Source organism: Gobius niger (genome assembly GCF_951799975.1).
Source record: "Gobius niger genome assembly, chromosome: 9".
NCBI lineage: Eukaryota > Metazoa > Chordata > Actinopteri > Gobiiformes > Gobiidae > Gobius > Gobius niger.
Window position 1 is genome coordinate 33,389,375 of NC_136860.1, and position 21,196 is coordinate 33,410,570.

A 21,196-nucleotide genomic window follows, 5' to 3' on the forward strand; every position below is an offset into this window, starting at 1 on the left:
CTAAAAAAAAGTGCTGAAGTATTTGCTTGTAGAAAATACTTAAAAATTAGAACCTAGAAAAAAGTGGAAAGTACAAATGGGTTTAAATAAGTGTAATGACTAATACTATTGTGGCTTCAAATCTACAAAGATGGACCATCTTTGTTATAAGACAGTGATGTTTTCAGAGTCATTTACTTTTCTGTAGTGAAGCCTTTAAAAACACACAGCCAGTTTTATACTTTTTTACTTTGGAGCCTTTATTTAAAAAAAAAGACGTGGAATAAAGTGTCTTATATTTGTCTTGAAAATGTAGGGAGTAAAAGTTAGTTCCTCTTTACTTCAGTAGTACTGTACTTAACTAAATGTATATAGTTACCGACCACTTTTGCATATGACCCAACAATAACAGAGATATTAAAGTATGAATCAGGCTAAACTTTCTATTGGAAATACTTCAAACAGGTCAATATGTCATGGCTTGTAATAAATGTTCTCATTTGGTCAGAGGTTGTGGTCATAGGGGGATGGTGATGGTGAAAAGACTCTGGACACAGGTTGAAGGTTTACAGAAATAAAGGACATTTTCAAGTCAAATCAAAAGCCTCTGACACATAAGAACAGCTTCTACAATAGTTTAAAGTCAGTCCTGCTCAGACCAGGGGGTGGAGCCTGTCTCCTCCCACTGCAGACTTAGGTTTCATGTTTGTAGAAGTGAAACTAACACAGTCATTCTCACCGAGTGCAGAGATGGCGCAGAGAGCACTCAGTGCAGACGCCTTAACCTGTCCAATCTGTTTGGAAACACTGAAGGATCCAGTGACTCTTCCCTGTGGACACAGCTACTGCATGGACTGTATTCAAACCAACTGGGACCAAGAGGTGAAGTACAGCTGTCCTCAATGCAGAGAGATATTCACTCCCAGGCCTGTCCTGTTCAAAAACACAGTGTTAGCCAATCTAGTGGAGGAGCTGAAGACGACAGGGCTCATAGCGCCCCCTGCTGACCACTGCTATGCCGGTCCTGGAGATGTGAGCTGTGATGTGTGCACTGGGAGGAAGCTAAAGGCGGTCAGTTCCTGTCTGCAGTGTTTGGTCTCTTACTGTGAGACCCACCTCCAGCCTCATCGAAATGTTGCAGTGCTACAGAGACACCAGCTGGTGGCGCCCTCTGACAAGCTCCAGGAAAACCTCTGCTCTGAGCACAATGAGCTGAAGAAGTTGTTCTGCCGCACAGACCAGCAGATCATCTGCCTTCTCTGCACTATGGACCAGCACCAGGGCCACCACACAGTGACCTCTGCAGCAGAGAGGGCTCACAGGCAGAAACAGCTGGAGGCCAAGAGGGCTCTGCTGCAACAAAACCTCCAGCACAAAGAGACAGAGCAGGAGAGGCTCCGACAGGAGGCCCAGGACATCAGCCGCTCTGCCCAGACAGCAGTGCAGCGCAGTGGGGACAGCTTCAGAGAGATGGCCCTTCTCCTGGAGAAGAGACGCTCTGAAGTGGAGCAGCAGATCCGCTCTGAAGAGCAGATCCAACTGAAACAAGTCCAAGAGCTTCAGGACCAACTGAAGCGGGACGTCACTGAGCTGAAGAGGAGCATCTCTGAGCTGGACACACTGTCCCTCACACCGGACCACAACCAGTTTCTCCTGCTCTGCCCCTCACTGTCCACAGACTCAGAGAAGACCGAGTCCAGGCTCCAGACCAGACCAAGGACAGACTTTGAGGATGTGACCAGAGCTGTGTCAGCGCTGAGGGACCAACTACAGCTCAGTCTGAGAGAGTTTAATGTGTCTGAGCCTGAGCCCCGCTCCAGAGAGGACTTCCTCAGGTATGCAAGTGACGTCACACTGGACCCAAACACAGCAAGCAAAAAACTGTCTCTGTCAGATGGAAACAGAAAAGCAACACGTGTGTCTAATGAGCAGAGTTATCCTGATCACCCGGACAGATTTGATATTCTTGAACAGGTCCTGAGTAGAGAGGGTCTGACGGGCCGCTGTTACTGGGAGGTTGAGTGCAGTGGGGAGTACAAGGTTGAAATAGCAGTGTCATGCAGGGATATAAAGAGACGTGGAAAGGGCATTGAATGTGGATTTGGAAACAATGATAAATCCTGGGCTTTACGTTGTGATAAAAACAGTTACTCATTTTATTTTAATAATGTTAAGTCAAAGGTCTCAGGTCCAATTTCAAGCAGAATCGGGGTTTACCTGGACCACAGCGCAGGGGCTCTGTCCTTTTACAGTGTTAAGGACAAAACCATGAGCCTCCTCCACAGAGTCCAGACCACCTTCACTCAGCCACTGTTTGCTGGAGTCTGGATTCGTAATATTGGAGACACTGTTAATTTCCTTAAAGTCAAATAAATCCATATTTGTGGTTGTTTTGCTGAGGTCGGGAGTTAAAGGTTCTGTCTGATCTTGAGTCTTATTGAGTTTTATCACTGAGTTTGTGGTTTGAAATATGTCGATTTATGCAAAACACATGTAGGTTAAAACCAAACTGTGTCAATAGGAGACTTTACTTCAACTTTCATCAGAGGTGGTTAGTGGGAAAAGTTCGGATTGTCTCTTTTGACAGTGACTTTTAATGATGTTTCTTTTCATAATATAGTTTTTTTCTTTGTATTTGGGTTCAGTAAACAGTAAAGTATTGATTTCTTTGCTCTTGCTACAGTAGATTCTCTGTTTGTTCTGCGCATAATAAATAAAAAGCTTCATGATTTGTTCGGACGTGACTTTCTTTCACTTGTTCCTCGTCCTAATAAAACACACATTTCTGGTCTAAAAGGTGAATCCTGCTGCTGTTTTGTTGAATGAGACTCTTTCTCTCAGAGCTGGGTCTGGACTCTACACAGAAACACTGTAGTTGGTGTTTATCGACGCTGCAGCAGTGCATTGTGGGTGATGTGCGCTCGTATCGGCTCGTGTCATAGGCGGCTGTTTCCACGGCGACAGAAGAGGCCTGAACTCTGACCCTAAGAGGATCCACTGCACAGATGTCAATGCTCCACTGGTTTACACCTATAGTCCACAAACATCAGCCTCCAGAGAAATGAGCTCCTTTACCGGTTAAAGGTGAATCAGTGATAATCGGTTTCAGTCTTGGTTTGTTCTCTCCTGGTTTACACCGTTTGCTTTACTCTATATTCACTTAGTCTGAACTTGAGTGACTTAAATATATTGTACATTTGTAGTTTTCTTTAGTCCAGGGCTTTAAACTGGAGTGACTTTATTGTGAATCCCCTGTGGCTCGTCTTTGTGTCCCTCCTCTGCACTCGCCTCGTCCCGTGTTGTCGCTCGGTTTGCGTCGAGGTCAGATTAGCTCGACCAGACTTTCCTGTTTCTCTGGTTTCCCTGTAATTATCGAGACGTGACAAACGAACAAGAGTTAGTTTTGAACTCTGTAACACACTGTTCCCCATATTGTTATATTCACTAGACTAATTTGATTCTCTCTGATTTTTATAATAGGTTATTGTCTAGTCATTTTAATGTTGTTCCTTTGTTTTTGCAAATTCTTATTGACAATGTTGGACAGAGAAGAAACAAAATAATTACAACAAATGCACTAAATACAGCAGAGAAATGCTGTGGCTTCTTGGCATTTTCATCACTAATAATTATTTCTCTGATGCTTTGTTTATTTGAAAAAACATTAAAGAAATCGAACTGTTTCAATTTGTTTTCTAAAGACGTCCCACTTCTTTCGTCATGTTCTTTACCTAAATGTCACTGTTAGTCTGCAGTATTTTTTGCTTTATAAATGTATAATTAATCAGCATGAAGCTTATAACAAATACACACGTAGCCGACTGTTTGTGATGCGTGAATTCAATCTCTAAATCCAGAATCAATGTCATTTTTTTAAAGAAATCTTCAGTTTATTAAAGCACCTTTAAAATGTAAGAATAAATTGCAGATAAAGTTTTTATAGTTACCTGCCATCTTACGGTTAGATTTAGGGTTAGAGTTTTCCAAAGCGTATTGACTGGCTTTTAGACCTTCCAGCCTCTATGCCAGTGTGTTTCCCCATTTGAAAGCGAAGACCTTCCCGTTTCTAAAACTATGGGCCCAATCTTGTGTTTCAAAACGCAGACTAGTAAGGAGCGCACTTTGTGATCTTGCCACTCCAGACTTTGCGCATTTAAGTGGGAAGTGCGTGAGGTGGAGACGCACTTTTTCCTCCAACGAGATCGACTTCGCAGCCGGGAAGGGGTTGTGGGGTTGTGGGGGTGAACATGGCCATTTGTTTTGTTTCACGTAACTTGCGGCCGAGCGCGGGCCGATCCACACCACAGTGGACGTCTGTAGCTTTTCTCTCTCGAGACATGAACATTGTTTAGCTCACGATGGGGTTAATAAAGTTTTTAGTTTGACCTGTGAGAGCCGATAATGCTTAGGGAAGAACAAAAGGCAGCACGATGTAAACAAGGGGGCAAAGCACATACTGTAGCTCCGCCGCTCGGAAAATCTAAGGACAAGATCTGACTCTATGTGTCAGATCTGTGTGAGTGAAACACAACTTACATCACAATTGTTGTTCGTAACCTTATTCATAACCGTAAGCCCCTGATCAGGTACGACAGCAGGAAACAGGTTAACCACAAATCAGGCAAGACCTTCATTTGAAATGTTTCTAATCGCAACCGTCATCAAACTCAGATTCACACAATAAGCTCTTTAAGACATTACTGCATCATGGAAAACAATTGATCAATTGACTCCAGATACTGACGGACAATACCAGAAACAGCGTCAGGCTCTACGTTTACAAAAATAAAGGACATTTGCAAATCAAATCAAAGGCCTCTGACACATGAGAACAGCCTCTACAGTAGTTTAAAGTCAGTCCTGCTCAGACCAGGATGTGGAGCCTGTGTCCTCTCACTGCAGACTCAGGTTTCATGTTTTTAGAAGTGAAATTAGCACAGTGATTCTCACCGAGTGCAGAGATGGCGCAGAGAGCTTTAAGTGATGACGCCTTAACCTGTCCAATCTGTTTGGAAACACTGAAGGATCCAGTGACTCCTCCCTGTGACACAACTACTGCATGGACTGTATTCAAACCAACTGGGAACAAGAGGTGAACTGAAACAAGTCCAAGAGCTTCAGGACCAACTGCAGCGGGACGTCACTGAGCTGAAGAGGAGCATCTCTGAGCTGGACACACTGTCCCTCACACCGGACCACAACCAGTTTCTCCTGCTCTGCCCCTCACTGTCCACAGACTCAGAGAAGACCGAGTCCAGGCTCCAGACCAGACCAAGGACAGACTTTGAGGATGTGACCAGAGCTGTGTCAGTGCTGAGGGACCAACTACAGCTCAGTCTGAGAGAGTTTAACATGTTTGAGCCTGAGCCCCGCTCCAGAGAGGACTTCCTCAGGTATGCAAGTGACGTCACACTGGACCCAAACACAGCAAGCAATTATCTGTCTCTGTCTGATGGAAACAGAAGAGTAACATTTATGTCTGAAGAGCAGAGAGATCCTGATCATCCAGACAGATTTGATCTGAAATATGACCAGGTCCTGAGTACAGAGGGTCTGACGGGCCGCTGTTACTGGGAGGTGGAGTGGAGCGGGACGGACTGGGTTTATATAGCAGTGTCATACAGGGATATAGAGAGACGTGGAACCTTCAGTGAAAGTGTATTTGGACGCAATGATAAATCCTGGGCTTTACGTTGTCAGAAAAAAAGTTGTTCATTTTTTTTTAATGATGTTGAGTCTGAGGTCTCAGGTCCAATTTCTGGCAGAATCGGGGTTTACCTGGACCACAGCGCAGGGGCTCTGTCCTTTTACAGTGTTAAGGACAAAACCATGAGCCTCCTCCACAGAGTCCAGACCACCTTCACTCAGCCACTGTTTGCTGGAGTCGGGCCTTGTTTTTATGGAAACACTGTTCATTTCCTTAAACTCAATTAAATCCATTATTTGTGGTTGTTTTGCTGAGGTCGGGAGTTAAAGGTTCTGTCTGATCTTGAGTCTTATTGAGTTTTATCTCTGAGTTTGTGGTTTGAAATATGTCGATTTATGCAAAACACATGTAGGTTAAAACCAAACTGTGTCAATATGAGACTTTACTTCAACTTTCATCAGAGGTGGTTAGTGGGAAAAGTTCTGATTGAAAATATTATGTTTGTGAATCACGTTTTATTTCTACATCAAAATCACACATAGTTGACTACAGTTTCTGTTTTTATCCTTTTGGAGGTGGAGGTTTTCTGTAATTTTTTGTACATTTTGTCAACGTCTTGTGATGTCGGGAGAGAAACGTCTAAACACTGTGGAGATGATGCAATCATTTTAAGAACAGTTGATTACATTACTTTTATCACATTTATTATCAATTTAAGTGCATTTATTTCTTTATATTCTGATGGTTTTCCTCAAGTGCAGATTTGGAGAACGGCAAATCTATTGACAGTGACTTTTTATGATGATTTTTTTCATAATATATTTTTTCCTTTGTATTTGGGTTCAGTAAACAGTAAAGTATTGATTTCTTTGCTCTTGCTACAGTAGATTCTCTGTTTGTTCTGCACATAATAAATAAAAAGCTTCATGATTTGTTCGTACGTGACTTTCTTTCACTTGTTCCTCGTCCTAATAAAACACACTCACACATTTCTGGTCTAAAAGGTGAATCCTGCTGCTGTTTTGTTGAATGAGACTCTTTCTCTCAGAGCTGGGTCTGGACTCTACACAGAAACACTGTAGTTGGTGTTTATCGACGCTGCAGCAGTGCATTGTGGGTGATGTGCGCTCGTATCGGCTCGTGTCATAGTGCTGCCTTCAAACCTGGATCCTCCAAATCTGTTTTTAACTCTGCAGTTTGTGTTGACCTTTGTGCCAGTTTTTGTTCCTCATGACTCAGATATTACACAATAAATCAGGACACACCTTCATTTGAAATATTCAGTTTCACAGACTTCCAAATCTAAACCGTCCTCGATCTCACGTTCATCTAACAAACCCTTTAGGACATTACTGTATTATGGGGAAAACTGTCAACTAACTCCAGATACTGAGGGACATTAACAGGAAAGTCTCAGGTTCAAGGTTTATGTAAATAAAGGACATTTTCAAGTCAAATCAAAAGCCTCTGACACATAAGAACAGCTTCTACAATAGTTTAACCTTGTGCCCTGTTATGGGAAACCTGTGTATCTGAGGGTAAACTTGTTGCGATCACTTTTTCTGTGGTTGTTCAAATCCCATGGAAATTGTTTTTAAACATATGTGAGTTTCATTCAGTTCTGATCAAGTTTGACTGTGTGAGAGGTTTTGTGCCCTCTGGGAGTGCTTTGGAATAGACTATAACAGACTTCCATTATAAACTCTTTTTTTTACCTCCCATCTCTTAATCAAGGTTAAATTTGTCCTGCAATTTCCCTTTTTTATCTTCAAAACCCTTTACTTTAAAAAAAGAAAAAAAAAAATCATCATAAACTAAGCCCACTTTTAACCCCTTCCCTCCTGGCCTCTATTGCACCGACTAAATGCATCACTAAAGCATGTATGAAATATTTTATTAAAATGAATAAAGTCTAAAGTTTCTATCACAGAGTTTGAGAACCACTATCGAGCTTCAAATGCTTTACTGAGTCTGTACCACTAGAGGGCAGCATGACTCAGCTCCTGTGGACAACATTTTGGGAAAGTGTCAAGTGAACATTTATTCAGCTCATGCTTTCATTACTTGAACAAAAGTACAAAAGTGCTTTGTGAGAAAACAATGACAAAAAAGCGACGAAAAATGGATGAAAAAGCGGCAAAAACGTCACAAAAATGTCACAAGAAATTGACAAAAATGTGATTAAAATTTGAGAGGAAAAAAATTACAATAGTTTGACAAAAAAATGAAAAAAATAATGACAAAAATGTGAGGAAAAATGACAAAAGACTTACATAAATGAGTTGAATACCCAACAAAAAAATTATGGAGAAAAATCTGATAACGTGAGGAAAAAGATCCCCTCGGTTCAGGCGGGAGTTAAGAGGTTAAATGAACTAAAACGTCTAAACAGAGGTGGTCAGTAATGAAGTGCTTTACTTGAGTAGTATTTTTGTTATACTTACTACTTTTACTTCACAGTTGAAAGATAAACATAATACTTTCTACATTTCTTAAAAGGCTCCAAAGTAAAAAGTACATTTTGCCATGTGTTTTGTTCATTTAAAAGCATTGAAATAAACACTCCAGAACAGTAGGTGGCGCTGTGCAGATGTTCTGTCCAATGACACTGACTCACGACAAGGAAGAAGGGGCAACAAATACGTGAACCAAATACGACTTATAGACTAAAATATTGTCTTTCTCTCAAGAACTGTTGTTAAATAAGGCAAAAAAAGCTGAAATTATGATAAAAACAACCTGATAAAGTGCTGTCATTGTGTCCTTGGGCAAGACACTTCACCCTCCTTCCCTCCAGTGTCTGTGTACACTGGTGTTTGAATGAGAGTCAATGGGTGACTGGTTCTTTGCTGTAAATTTGCTTTGGGCTTAATGAAGGTAGAAAAGTGCTTTATAAGTTGAGACCATTTGCAATTTATAAACAAAGACTATTATTGTTTATAAAGTACAAACCACTAAATATATCGTCTCCTTCTAATGTTTCACATCTATGAACCCTGTAGTTCACACAGACACATTTGTTTTAGTTCAGCAGTTCATCTTTTAGGATTTTACCTCAAATTATTCACACCGAGAACTTTTGCCGTGAACTTTTACACTTGGGTTAACTTTACATGAATCATTCTGATATAAGTGGACAAACCATCTTTGACCTCCAAGAGCCGCCAGGCTGAGATAAAGATCAAATCAGGAACAACCCGGGGCTATAAAGATTCCAAAACAGACCAACCTGGACTAAATTATATGTATATTAGAGCTGTTTAAACACGGAAAACACACCTAAATGCACCGACTACATGCATCACTAAAGCATGTAAGAAATCATCTTTAATTCTTGGTTCAAATGCTTTACTGAGTCTGTACCACTAGAGGGCAGCATGACTCAGCTCCTGTGGACAACATTTTGGGAAAGTGTCAAGTGAACATTTATTCAGCTCATGGTTTCATTACTTGAGCAAAAGTACAAATACTACTGGAAAAAAAGATACTTCAGTGAAAGTAAAAGGTGCTTTGTTAAATTACTACTAAAAAAAATACTGAAGTATTTGCTTGTAGAAAATACTTAAAAATTAGAACATAGAAATAAGTAGAAAGTACAATTGGGTTTAATTAAGTGTAATGACTAATACTATTGTGGCTTCAAAACTACAAAGATGGACCTTCTTTGTTTTAAGACAGTGATGTTTTCAGAGTCATTTACTTTTCTGTAGTGAAGCCTTTAAAAACACACAGCCAGTTTTATACTTTTTTACTTTGGAGACTTTATTTAGAAAAAAAGTCGTGGAATTAAGTGTCTAATTTGTCTTGAAAATGTAAGGAGTAAAAGTAAGTTCCTCTTTACTTCAGTAGTACTGTACTTAACTAAATGTATATAGTTACTGACCACTTTTGCATTTGACCCAACAATAACAGAGATATTAAAGTATGAATCAGGCTAAACTTTCTATTTGAAATACTTAAATCACTTTATTTGGAAATCTTCACAGCCCTGTTGGGTGAGTCCTGCTCAGTCCTGCTCAGACCAGGGGGTGGAGCCTGTCTCCTCCCACTGCAGACTTAGGTTTCATGTTTGTAGAAGTGAAACTAACACAGTCATTCTCACCGAGTGCAGAGATGGCGCAGAGAGCACTCAGTGCAGACGCCTTAACCTGTCCAATCTGTTTGGAAACACTGAAGGATCCAGTGACTCTTCCCTGTGGACACAGCTACTGCATGGACTGTATTCAAACCAACTGGGACCAAGAGGTGAAGTACAGCTGTCCTCAATGCAGAGAGATATTCACTCCCAGGCCTGTCCTGGCCAAAAGCACAATGTTTGCCAATCTAGTGGAGGAGCTGAAGACGACAGGGCTCACAGCGCCCCCTGCTGACCACTGCTATGCAGGTCCTGGAGATGTGAGCTGTGATATGTGCACTGGGAGGAAGCTAAAGGCGGTCAGTTCCTGTCTGCAGTGTTTGGTCTCTTACTGTGAGACCCACCTCCAGCCTCATCGAAATGTTGCAGGACTACAGAGACACCAGCTGGTGGCGCCCTCTGACAAGCTCCAGGAAAACCTCTGCTCTGAGCACAATGAGCTGAAGAAGTTGTTCTGCCGCACAGACCAGCAGATCATCTGCTACCTCTGCTCTGTGGACCAGCACAAGGGTCATGACACAGTGTCCTCTGCAGCAGAGAGGGCTCACAGGCAGAAACAGCAGGAGGCCAAGAGGGCTCTGCTGCAACAAAACCTCCAGCACAAAGAGACGCAGCAGGAGAGGCTCCGACAGGAGGCCCAGGACATCAGCCGCTCTGCCCAGACAGCAGTGCAGAGCAGTGGGGACAGCTTCAGAGAGATGGCCCTTCTCCTGGAGAAGAGACGCTCTGAAGTGGAGCAGCAGATCCGCTCTGAGGAGCAGATCCAACTGAAACAAGTCCAAGAGCTTCAGGACCAACTGCAGCGGGACGTCACTGAGCTGAAGAGGAGCATCTCTGAGCTGGACACACTGTCCCTCACACCGGACCACAACCAGTTTCTCCTGCTCTGCCCCTCACTGTCCACAGACTCAGAGAAGACCGAGTCCAGGCTCCAGACCAGACCAAGGACAGACTTTGAGGATGTGACCAGAGCTGTGTCAGCGCTGAGGGACCAACTACAGCTCAGTCTGAGAGAGTTTAAAGTGTTTGAGCCTGAGCCCCGCTCCAGAGAGGACTTCCTCAGGTATGCAAGTGACGTCACACTGGACCCAAACACAGCACACAAACGACTGTCTCTGTCAGATGGAAACAGAAGAGCAACATGTGTTCCTACTGTGCAGAGTTATCCTGATCACCCGGACAGATTTGTGAATAAATGTCAGGTCCTGAGTACAGAGGGTCTGACGGGCCGCTGTTACTGGGAGGTGGAGTGCAGTGGGGAGTACAAGGTTGAAATAGCAGTGTCATACAGGGATATAAAGAGACGTGGAACCAGCAATGAATGTGTATTTGGAGGCAATGATAAATCCTGGGCTTTACATTGTGATAAAAACAGTTACTCATTTTATTTTAATGGAGTTGATTCTAAGGTCTCAGGTCCAATTTCTGACAGAATCGGGGTTTACCTGGACCACAGTGCAGGGGCTCTGTCCTTTTACAGTGTTAAGGACAAAACCATGAGCCTCCTGCACAGAGTCCAGACCAACTTCACTCAGCCACTGTTTGCTGGAGTCCGGATTCGTAATATTGGAGACACTGCTCATTTCCTTAAACTCAATTAAATCCATTATTTGGGGTTGTTTTGCTGAGGTCGGGAGTTAAAGGTTCTGTCTGATCTTGAGTCTTATTGAGTTTTATCACTGAGTTTGTGGTTTGAAATATGTCGATTTATGTAAAACACATGTAGGTTAAAACCAAACTGTGTCAATATGAGACTTTACTTCAACTTTCATCAGAGGTGGTTAGTGGGAAAAGTTTGGATTGTCTCTATTGACAGTGACTTTTTATGATGGTTCTTTTCATAATATAGTTTTTTCCTTTGTATTTGGGTTCAGTAAACAGTAAAGTATTGATTTCTTTGCTCTTGCTACAGTAGATTCTCTGTTTGTTTTGCACATAATAAATAAAAAGCTTCATGATTTGTTCGGACGTGACTTTCTTTCACTTGTTCCTCGTCCTAATAAAACACACTCACACATTTCTGGTCTAAAAGGTGAATCCTGCTGCTGTTTTGTTGAATGAGACTCTTTCTCTCAGAGCTGGGTCTGGACTCTACACAGAAACACTGTAGTTGCTGTTTATCGACGCTGCAGCAGTGCATTGTGGGTGATGTGTGCTCGTATCGGCTCGTGTCATAGTGCTGCCTTCAAATCTGGATCCTCCAAATCTGTTTTTAACTCTGCAGTTTGTGTTGACCTTTGTGCCAGTTTTTGTTCCTCATGACTCAGATATTACACAATAAATCAGGCCACACCTTCATTTGAAATATTCAGTTTCACAGACTTCCAAATCTAAACCGTCCTCGAGCTCACGTTCATATAACAAACCCTTTAGGACATTACTGTATTATGGGGGAAACTGTCAACAAACTCCAGATACTGAGGGACATTAACAGGAAAGTCTCAGGTTCAAGGTTTATGTAAATAAAGGACATTTTCAAGTCAAATCAAAAGCCTCTGACACATAAGAACAGCTTCTACAATAGTTTAACCTTGTGCCCTGTTATGGGAAACCTGCGTATCTGAGGGTAAACTTGTTGCGATCACTTTTTCTGTGGTTGTTCAAATCTCATGACAATTGTTTTTAAACATATGTGAGTTTCATTCAGGTCTGATCAAGTTTGATGCGTGAGAGGTTTTGTGCCCTCTGGGAGTGCTTTGGAATAGACTATAACAGACTTCCATTATAAACTCTATTTTCTACCTCCCATCTCTTAATCAAGGTTAAATTTGTCCTGCAATTTTCCTTTTTTATCTTCAAAACCCTCTACATGAAAAAAGGTCATTATAAATGTAGCCCACTTTTAACCCCTTCCCTCCTGGCCTCTATTGCACCGACTAAATGCATCACTAAAGCATGTATGAAATATTTTATTAAAATGAATAAAGTCTAAAGTTTCTATCACAGAGTTTGAGAACCACTATCGAGCTTCTAATGCTTTACTGAGTCTGTACCACTAGAGGGCAGCATGACTCAGCTCCTGTGGACAACATTTTGGGAAAGTGTCAAGTGAACATTTATTCAGCTCATGGTTTCATTACTTGAACAAAAGTACAAATACTACTGGAAAAAAGATACTTCAGTGAAAGTAAAAGGTGTTTTGTTAAATGGTTCCAAAAAAAAAAAAGTACTGAAGTATTCGCTTGCAGAAAATGCATAAGAATTAGAAAGTAGAAAGAAGTAGAAAGTACAATGGGTTTACATAAGTGTAATGACTAATACTATTGTGGCTTCAAAACTACAAAGATGGACCTTCTTTGTTTTAAGACAGTGATGTTTTCAGAGTCATTTACTGTTCTGTAGTGAAGCCTTTAAAAACACACAGCCAGTTTTATACTTTTGACTTTGGAGACTTTATAGAAAAAGAAGTCGTGGAAAAAAGTCTTATATTTGTCTTAAAAATGTAGTGGAGTAAAAGTAAGTTCCTCTTTACTTCAGTAGTACTGTACTTAACTAAATGTATATAGTTACTGACCACTTTTGCATTTGACCCAACAATAACAGAGATATTAAAGTATGAATCAGGCTAAACTTTCGAAACAGATTTGACATTTTTTAACATATTCAAATGGATCAGTATGTCATGGCTTTTATCAATGTTCTCATTTAGGTCAGAGGTTATGGTCATAGGGGGATGGTGATGGTGAAAAGACTCTGGGGGCACACAGAGAAAATGTCAGGCTGAAGGTTTACAGAAATAAAGAAAATTTTCAAGTCAAATCACACGTAAGAACAGCTTCTACAATAGGTTAAAGTGGACATGTCCTGCACATGGAGCTTAAAGATAGACTTAAAAACATTACTGTAGGTGCTTCACCTTTTATATTGTACGTTTTATAATTTGAAAATATGTCTCTGTAAGAAGTAAATGGTAACAATGAAATGCAGCTGAAAGAACTGGTGAAAATCCTGAATGGGGCGCCTCCTGCTGGCAGCTATAGGAATCACTCTCTGAGAAAAGGACCTCCAGGTTGGATACGGCGTGTGAGCGGCTCCAGCAGTGCGTGATAAACACACGTCACAGCATCAGTTTTCTGGCCTCTATAAAATGTAGCCACACTTTTGAACGGCTCTTTGACACAAACAGATCTCAGAGATTCGATTCCCACTAAAGAGCCATAAATCATCCCCAGTTTTAACCCATAGTGAGGACTCGATTTGTAAACTTTTAATTAACCCCCACCTAAACCCAGCGCATTTTCTCCAGTTCAGCTTTACCCAAATCTAAAAGCTTCTCGACTGGAGAGTTTACAGCCTATAGTTTACGCCTCATTTGAAAGCTGAGACCTACAAGGTGATTGCAACTTTTTGTCAAGTCGCCGCATTTTTTGTCATAGTTTTGTTGTTTCTTCATTACTTTTTGTGGCTTTTTGTTGTGTTTTTGTCACTTTTTTGTTGAATTTTTTTCATTTTTTTGTTGAATTTTTGTCACATTTTTGTTGAATTTTTGTCACTTTTTGTTGAGTTTTTGTCACATTTTTGTTGAATTTTTGTCATTTTTTTGTTGAATTTTTGTTGAATTTTTGTTGAATTTTTGTCACATTTTTGTTGAGTTTTTGTCACATTTTTGTTGAATTTTTGTCATTTTTTGTTGGATTTTTGTCACATTTTTGTTGAATTTTTGTCACATTTTTGTTGAGTTTTTGTCACATTTTTGTTGAATTTTTGTCATTTTTTGTTGAATTTTTGTTGAATTTTTGTTGAATTTTTGTTGAATTTTTGTTGAATTTTTGTTGAATTTTTGTCACTTTTTATTGAATTTTTGTGACATTTTTGTTGAATTTTTGTCATTTTTTTGTTGAATTTTTTTTCACATTTTTGTTGAATGTTTGTCATTTTTTGTTGAATTTTAGTTGAATTTTAGTTGAATTTTAGTTGAATTTTTGTCGAATTTTTGTTGAATTTTCGTCACTTTTTGTTGAATTTTTGTCATTTTTTGTTGAATTTTTGTCATTTTTTTGTTGAATTTTTGTCACATTTTTGTTGAATTTTTTTTTCTTTTTTTTGTTGAATTTTTTCTATCATTTTTTTCTTTTGGTTCTGTCACGTTTTTGTGGCCTTTTCGTTGCTTTGTTGTCGTGCTTTTGTTGACTTTTCATCACATTTTTTGTCACTTTTTTTCATGCTTTTCCGGCACATTTTTGTTTTGTTTTCACCCTCTTTTTTGTCGCTATTTTGATGCTTTTCGTTTTAGCTTTTAGATTTGGGTAAAGCTGGGTTAAGGCGGGACTGGTGGCCCTTCTGTGCTCTTCCAGAATGGACATATGGCCAGTCCGCCCCTGTTGAAAGTCAAGTGACGGATCACAAACTTGTAGAATCTAATCTGCACATTGTTCACTGTGGTCTCGTCTTGAAGTTCGAGGACAAATATTTCAACTCATTTCTCTTCTTTAAAATCTCGCTTCTCGCTTTTCAAATCACGTATTTGCTTCTGTCGACTTTGTTTCCGGTAAAGCTTTGTTCAAACACACTGAAACCGTCTCGTCCCGTACGGTCCGATGAAGTCGCTCACTTCTGCTGTTTACTGGGACGTCACTATTTTTAACCCGAGACACAGAAAGAAAACGGTTACGTCTTTTTTTTTGTGTTTTTCAGCCGAGGAACCTCACGATGCTTCATTTTATTTTTTACAGTCAAATAAACAAACTGCTGAGATGTTTCACAAATACGTTCTTTTGACTCTTTGTCTCATTTATTTCACTAAAACCGTGTCGTTTTAAGCTTAAATGAAATAAAACTGTCAGGTGGTCAGTCATGAAGTGCATTAACTTGTTGAACTTACTACTTTTACTTCACAGTTTAAAAGGTAAACTTAATACTTTACTTCTTAAAAGGCTCCAACGTAAAAAGTACATTTTGCCATGAACACTCCAGAACAGTAGGTGGCGCTGTGCAGATACTGTCCAATGCCATTGACTCACGACCAAGGAAGAAGGTTTGTCCCCGTCGTGTTGCCGTACGGAGAGAGAATTCAGGCACAATTTTTGATTATCAATAACACTGATTTGTACTTTCTACTTTGAATACATTTTTTCGACAGCAAATACCTTCACTTTGACTTATATTGGATCGATATTTGTCATATTTGATCATTAGTATCTGTACTTTTACTCAAGTCATGAAATCAAGTACTTTGAACACTCTGGCAATTAAAAGAGACTTTGAATTAAACTTTTCAGGCCAAGGCCATGAGAACCCAGGGTGCTGAGGGCGCTGCAGCACCCCCTGGTGGATAGTTTGTGAACTGCAGGCAATATTAATCCCTTAAGGCAAGACACTGCAGGTGAATAGGGAAAAAAATTATATTTACAGATATCAATTTGAAACTTTTGCTGTAGATCACTGGCATAAATGTGAGAAAAAAATACAATGCAAGTTTTCTGTCATTTTCTCTTTTTCATATAAGAACAAGGTGTTTTATGCCTAAAAATGCCCCAAATTTCCCATCTTTTCGGCGACGAAATCTGAATAATGGATAGAGCTACATTCAAATTTATGGTTTTATTTTATTGATGAATGAGTTGCCAAGACTTTCTCAGAGGGGATTTAGGATATCTTGTTTAGTTTTAAAATAATTTGGCATCCGCACAGTAAAGTGAAGATTACTGTGCGGTTTTCAAACTACTACTGGTATTATTTCGCCTTACAATATAGTTCCCCCTTTTATCCGCTTAGAAAATCCACATTGTTTAATTTTGTGTAATTATACTTTGTAGTGGAACACTTCACGTAACCATATTTAAATGGAGAAAACGTGGAAGAGCTTGGTAGCTTCTATCTTGACCTGTTTTGGAGCTATAGAGGAGAGAGGGAGAGGCTAAATGCTAACGCCGTCTGCGCTGTGTTTACGTGACTGAAGGCACGGGTGAAGACCAGACAGGTCCTAAAGAACTCGTCAAAGCTAAGGTAAGAACATATCTCAGTATGGAAAAACGGTGGCCTATTCCTTTAAAATATGCTGTTCTCAATCAAAAATACACCAAATTCAATGTCAGACAACTTAATCTTGCGACTCCCATTTTCGTGTCCCGATCCCCACTTTGGGAACCACAGATCCAGAGACCTTCCTCATGGTGAGTTTTGGTGACCTGTTCAGCCACTCATAGCTGTGTCACCAAACCATGTCCCGGCCGCTCTGCTGTGTATCTGCATAAACAAAACAGGTCACTCTTTGGAAGTCAGGAGTGTGATTAAACATCTTCCATATCATGAGAAAATGCTTGGAATGTTTTACTCTCTGCAAGAAAGAAAGAAAACGTCACAGCATTGTAATTCATTGAGACACAGCAGCTGTTTCCAGTCCAATGATGTCCACCAGGGGGCAGGCTCAGCCCACGGCTCTCTGCTCCTGTGTGGTCTTTGAGTGTGATCTGCTGAAGTGATGGAGGAGACAAAATGCTAATGCGCTAATTAACATCACAAGAGTTACCTCATCCATTACTCATCCAGTGTCTATATTTACTCAGACAGTCAGGGCCGTGCGGGGACGCGTTTGATCAAAATACGCCGGGTTTGAAATCATTTCGAGGGGTTATACAATAGTTTTGAAGCTGTGAAATTGATGTGCTCTTTCACAGTGTGAGCCCCGTGAATCCCCGGTTTGTAATTTTGGAATATGCCCGTGCCATGAGGGAAGAACAAAGCCATTGATGGAATAGCCAGGATGTTCATATAGTCCGCTGATCTCATTCTTTCCGTAATGTTGCTGAACTTAGACCTGGCCATACAGTGTATCATTCAATGTGAGGAGCTGGATTTCAAATTAGAAAAAAGCCAAAAAATTGTGAGAAAAATCGTCAAAAAAGCAAAAAAAAACATGACAAAAGAGCGACGACATCAGTTTTGTAGACCTTAGCTTTCAAATGAGGCGTTGCACTGGCCGGCTGTAAACTCTCCAGTCAAGAAGTTTTTAGATTTGGGTAAGGCTGAACTGGAGAAAATGTGCTCAGTTAAGGTGGGGGTTTAGAGGTTAAAAGAGAGGTCTTGGTCAAACAGAACTCCAAGGTTTTTCACTGTAGTTCTCGACGATACGCTAACATTATCCAGGATGATGATCTGTTCAGATGGAGACGCTCAGTTTTTGAGGGCCTAATATATAAACACTGGTTTATCAGGGTTAAAAAGGAGGTAATTCACAGTCTTCCACAAGGCCATGGGAACCCAGGGTGCTGAGGGCGCTGCAGCACCCCCTGGTGGCTAGTTTGTGAACTGCAGGCAATATTAACCTACTTAACTCCCACCTGAACCGAGCACATTTTCTCCAGCTTTACCCCAGTCCAAAAGCTTCTGGAAAAAAAGGTGTGAAAATAGCAAAAAAAAACTGAGATGAAAAAATTGACGAAAAAGTGACAAAAAATGTACAAAAAATGACAAAAATTGACACAAATTTGACAAAAAAGTGAGAAAAATTTGACGAAAAATTGAGAAAAAATTTACAAAAAAGTGAGAAAAAAGTCACGAAAATTTGACAAAAATGACAACAAAAAAAGTGATGAAAAAAAATCTGATGTGAGAAAAAAGATCAAATGAGGCGTTACACTGGCCTACAGGATTTGGGTAAAGCTGAACTGGAGAAAATGCTCTCAGTTCGGGCGGGAGGCAAGAGGTTAATAAATAGGATTTAGGCACAGAAAAAGTATTTTGGGGGTAAATTTTGTCCCTCAGCGCCCCCTAACTAAAATATCTTCCCACAGCTCTGGTCTTCCAGGTCTTAATGGCTTTTACGCAGGAATTAAACCTCTCTAATTTATCATCTAATTCATCCATCTGACCTGAAGAAAATTGGCCCGGGCACTGAACCCTGTGGCACCTGTAAGAATGACTATTGTATCTGCCTGTGTAAAACTTGTAAACAACCCATTCAGAGAAGAACAACGTGAACTTTGTGTAATGATTTTGCTTGTGTCATTGTTATATTAATGTCCTGCCTTGAAAATTACTGGCAGATCTATGATGGCCAAAGTATAAGATCAGAGATGGAAAACAAAGTTGTTTTGCTGAAACTTGCACATACCATCTGAGTCAAGGTCAGTTTGTGCGTCTGGTTTAGAGGCAGGACGAACAGTATAAAATACTAAGAAAGACTTCCAGATACAGACTTCCCATCAAATAGTTGTTAAGATGTGACGTGTATTTTGTGCTATTGATCAAATAAAGACTTCTTCGAACGGACGCCTTCTCTTGAGTTTCTAATGTCCCGGAGCTGAAGGATCTCACACACCCCTTAGATTAGATTAGATATAGGCCTAGTTGGCTAAAACATCAGGATCGAGATTAGGTTTTTCCAACAGTGGTTTGATCACAGCAAATTAAAAGGACTGTGGCAAATCCCCTTTCTGGGAGTTTTGTGTTTTATTTTTTGCATTGTTTCCCAGACTTGAACATGTTGAATTGATTTGAATTTACAATGATCAAGGATAATGTTAACTTCTACAATATGGTTTATTGTTTCCTAGATTAGTTATACATTTCTACATATTTATTTCCATTTGAAAACAGCTCTGCCCAAAGTGTATTTGTGTTTGTTTCATTTTAAAGTTTGTTTCCACAGCAACGCTTCTCTCTTACTGTTATGAGTAAACAACTATTGGCTGTGATTTCGTGGTTCCGGGAGATTTTACAGGTAAGCCCTGTGTTCAATTGATCCAATATGTTATATAGGATTGTCTAAAACATTATTGCTGCCTTTTATCATGATGTTTAGATGAAGTTTTAGCGGCAAGTTTGGATTTCGTGTGGTTGCACTGTGTTAAATGAAGGTATGACTGAAGAAAGTAAGATTTTAATGACTAATGAACTGAACACAATCTGTTTTATAGAATTGTTGCTAATTAACTCTCTAAATGAGGTCCGCTGACAGTAAATATTGTGTATTTTGGTCAAAAAATTCAGTCTCTTTCAATCTCAATCCCTAAGTAAGGATTAAACAACTCGGAGCCGTGCATTAGACGGTTATAAATCACGACGCGGAGTCAAGAACACCACGACGCGCAGCAGAGTTACTCCTGCATTATAACGTCTAACGCGGCTCCTCGTTGTTTAATCCGCTTATACCAGGGTCCCACAAACGTAACATTTATAATAAATGTTTTTTTCATTGACTAAACTCACTAAATATGCCAGACTACGGGACTATTTTGTGTGGGTTAGTAGCCGGTCACTGAAGGCTGGTCTCAGAGCGAGTCATTCTCCGCAGCTATTACGAGGATCTCAGTCAGGCTCAACGACACAACATCAGCACAGAATCACAACACAACAGGACTAACCCGGAAACACTTTTCCGTGGAAGTAAACACCGATATGCGGCACTCGTGGGCAGGAGTTATTTCACTTTTACGCTGTTTAACCTGAAGCTAAAGCTAGCTAGCTCAACCAGCTCAACTGTTTATGGAAATAGCTGCGGTGGAGTCGCTCACACCTGGGCCCCCCCAACTGAAACTTTTATGTTTGACTTTACTAATCCAGACAAATATGCTTAAATGCAGGATCATTTTATGTACGCCTGAAAATGATGAATACCCTTAACCGTTTTAAATAGAAATGTAAAGCTCATATGTTATTAACAGTAGCTAACCTAGCTGCTCACTCTCCTCTACAAACATTTATCAAACATTTTGTTTTGGCCAAAAACGTTGAAATTAACACTAAATCCATCTCATACGTTCCTGTCAGTCACTAATTACGTGTTTATCTGATTCAGCTGTGTCATGCGTTGCTATGGCGATGTCCACAGCGGAGTGTTATCCCAGTGATTTAACTACCGGACTACGTGTGCGGTTACACCAAAATAATGCACCAGCCAATCAGAATCGAGTATTAACCCAGAAATTAGAAACAAGTCACCTAAGCCTTATATTGTCAGGAGAGCAACAGCCACGACTCCAAATGTTTCACGTCTTTACAGCTAAATCTTATTGTTTTCTGTGTCGTCTCTGTCCAGGGCTCCACCTGTTTGTGAAAATGTCCAAAGTCCAAACGCTGAGCGCTTTGGTGAATGAGCGTCTGGCGGCGGCGGCTGAAGAGATTTCTGCGCTGTTTGAAAGAGCCACAGCGGAGCATGAGGAGGAACTGTGTCACTCTGAGGAGCAGAACCGGAGGACGCAGCAGCTCCTGGACCAGGCTCGGAGCAGAAGAGTCATGCTGAACCAGGGTCTGAACCAGGACTATACAGAGACTGCTTGGATTAAAGAGGAGCCAGAGGAGCAGCACGTCACTCAGGAGGAGGAGCAGCCCTCAGTGTAAGCTCCGACATTTTAGAAACTGTCACACTGCTATTTCACTGACAAATGTTATTAAGTCTTTCTGTAATTGATTATTCAGGCCTGTCCCTGAGTCCAGTGCTGTCAGAGTGAAGACTGAAGAGTCCTCAGAGTTTCAACAAAGACAAACTGAGCATC

At 40.5% G+C, this 21,196-nt stretch overlaps 1 protein-coding gene across 1 annotated transcript; it reads left to right on the forward strand.

Moving 5' to 3' along the window:
- Positions 1 to 596: 596 nt before the first annotated feature.
- Positions 597 to 11,661, forward strand: LOC306967610 (uncharacterized protein). Its single transcript, XM_079562692.1, has 3 exons — positions 597 to 2,343; positions 5,185 to 5,372; positions 9,637 to 11,661. Exons 1-3 carry the CDS (start codon positions 682 to 684, stop codon positions 11,360 to 11,362), a joined length of 3,576 nt encoding a protein of 1,191 aa, XP_079418818.1. The 5' UTR covers positions 597 to 681; the 3' UTR covers positions 11,363 to 11,661.
- Positions 11,662 to 21,196: the final 9,535 nt, after the last annotated feature.

Excerpts from the sequence above, each read along its gene's own strand:
- LOC306967610 (XM_079562692.1), top strand. The coding sequence starts at position 682 with ATGTTTGTAGAAGTGAAACTAACACAGTCATTCTCACCGAGTGCAGAG. Across the intron at positions 2,344-5,184 it reads ACACTGTTAATTTCCTTAAA|TTTCTCCTGCTCTGCCCCTC; the intron begins GTCAAATAAATC and ends GACCACAACCAG. Across the intron at positions 5,373-9,636 it reads TCCAGAGAGGACTTCCTCAG|TCCTGCTCAGACCAGGGGGT; the intron begins GTATGCAAGTGA and ends AGTCCTGCTCAG.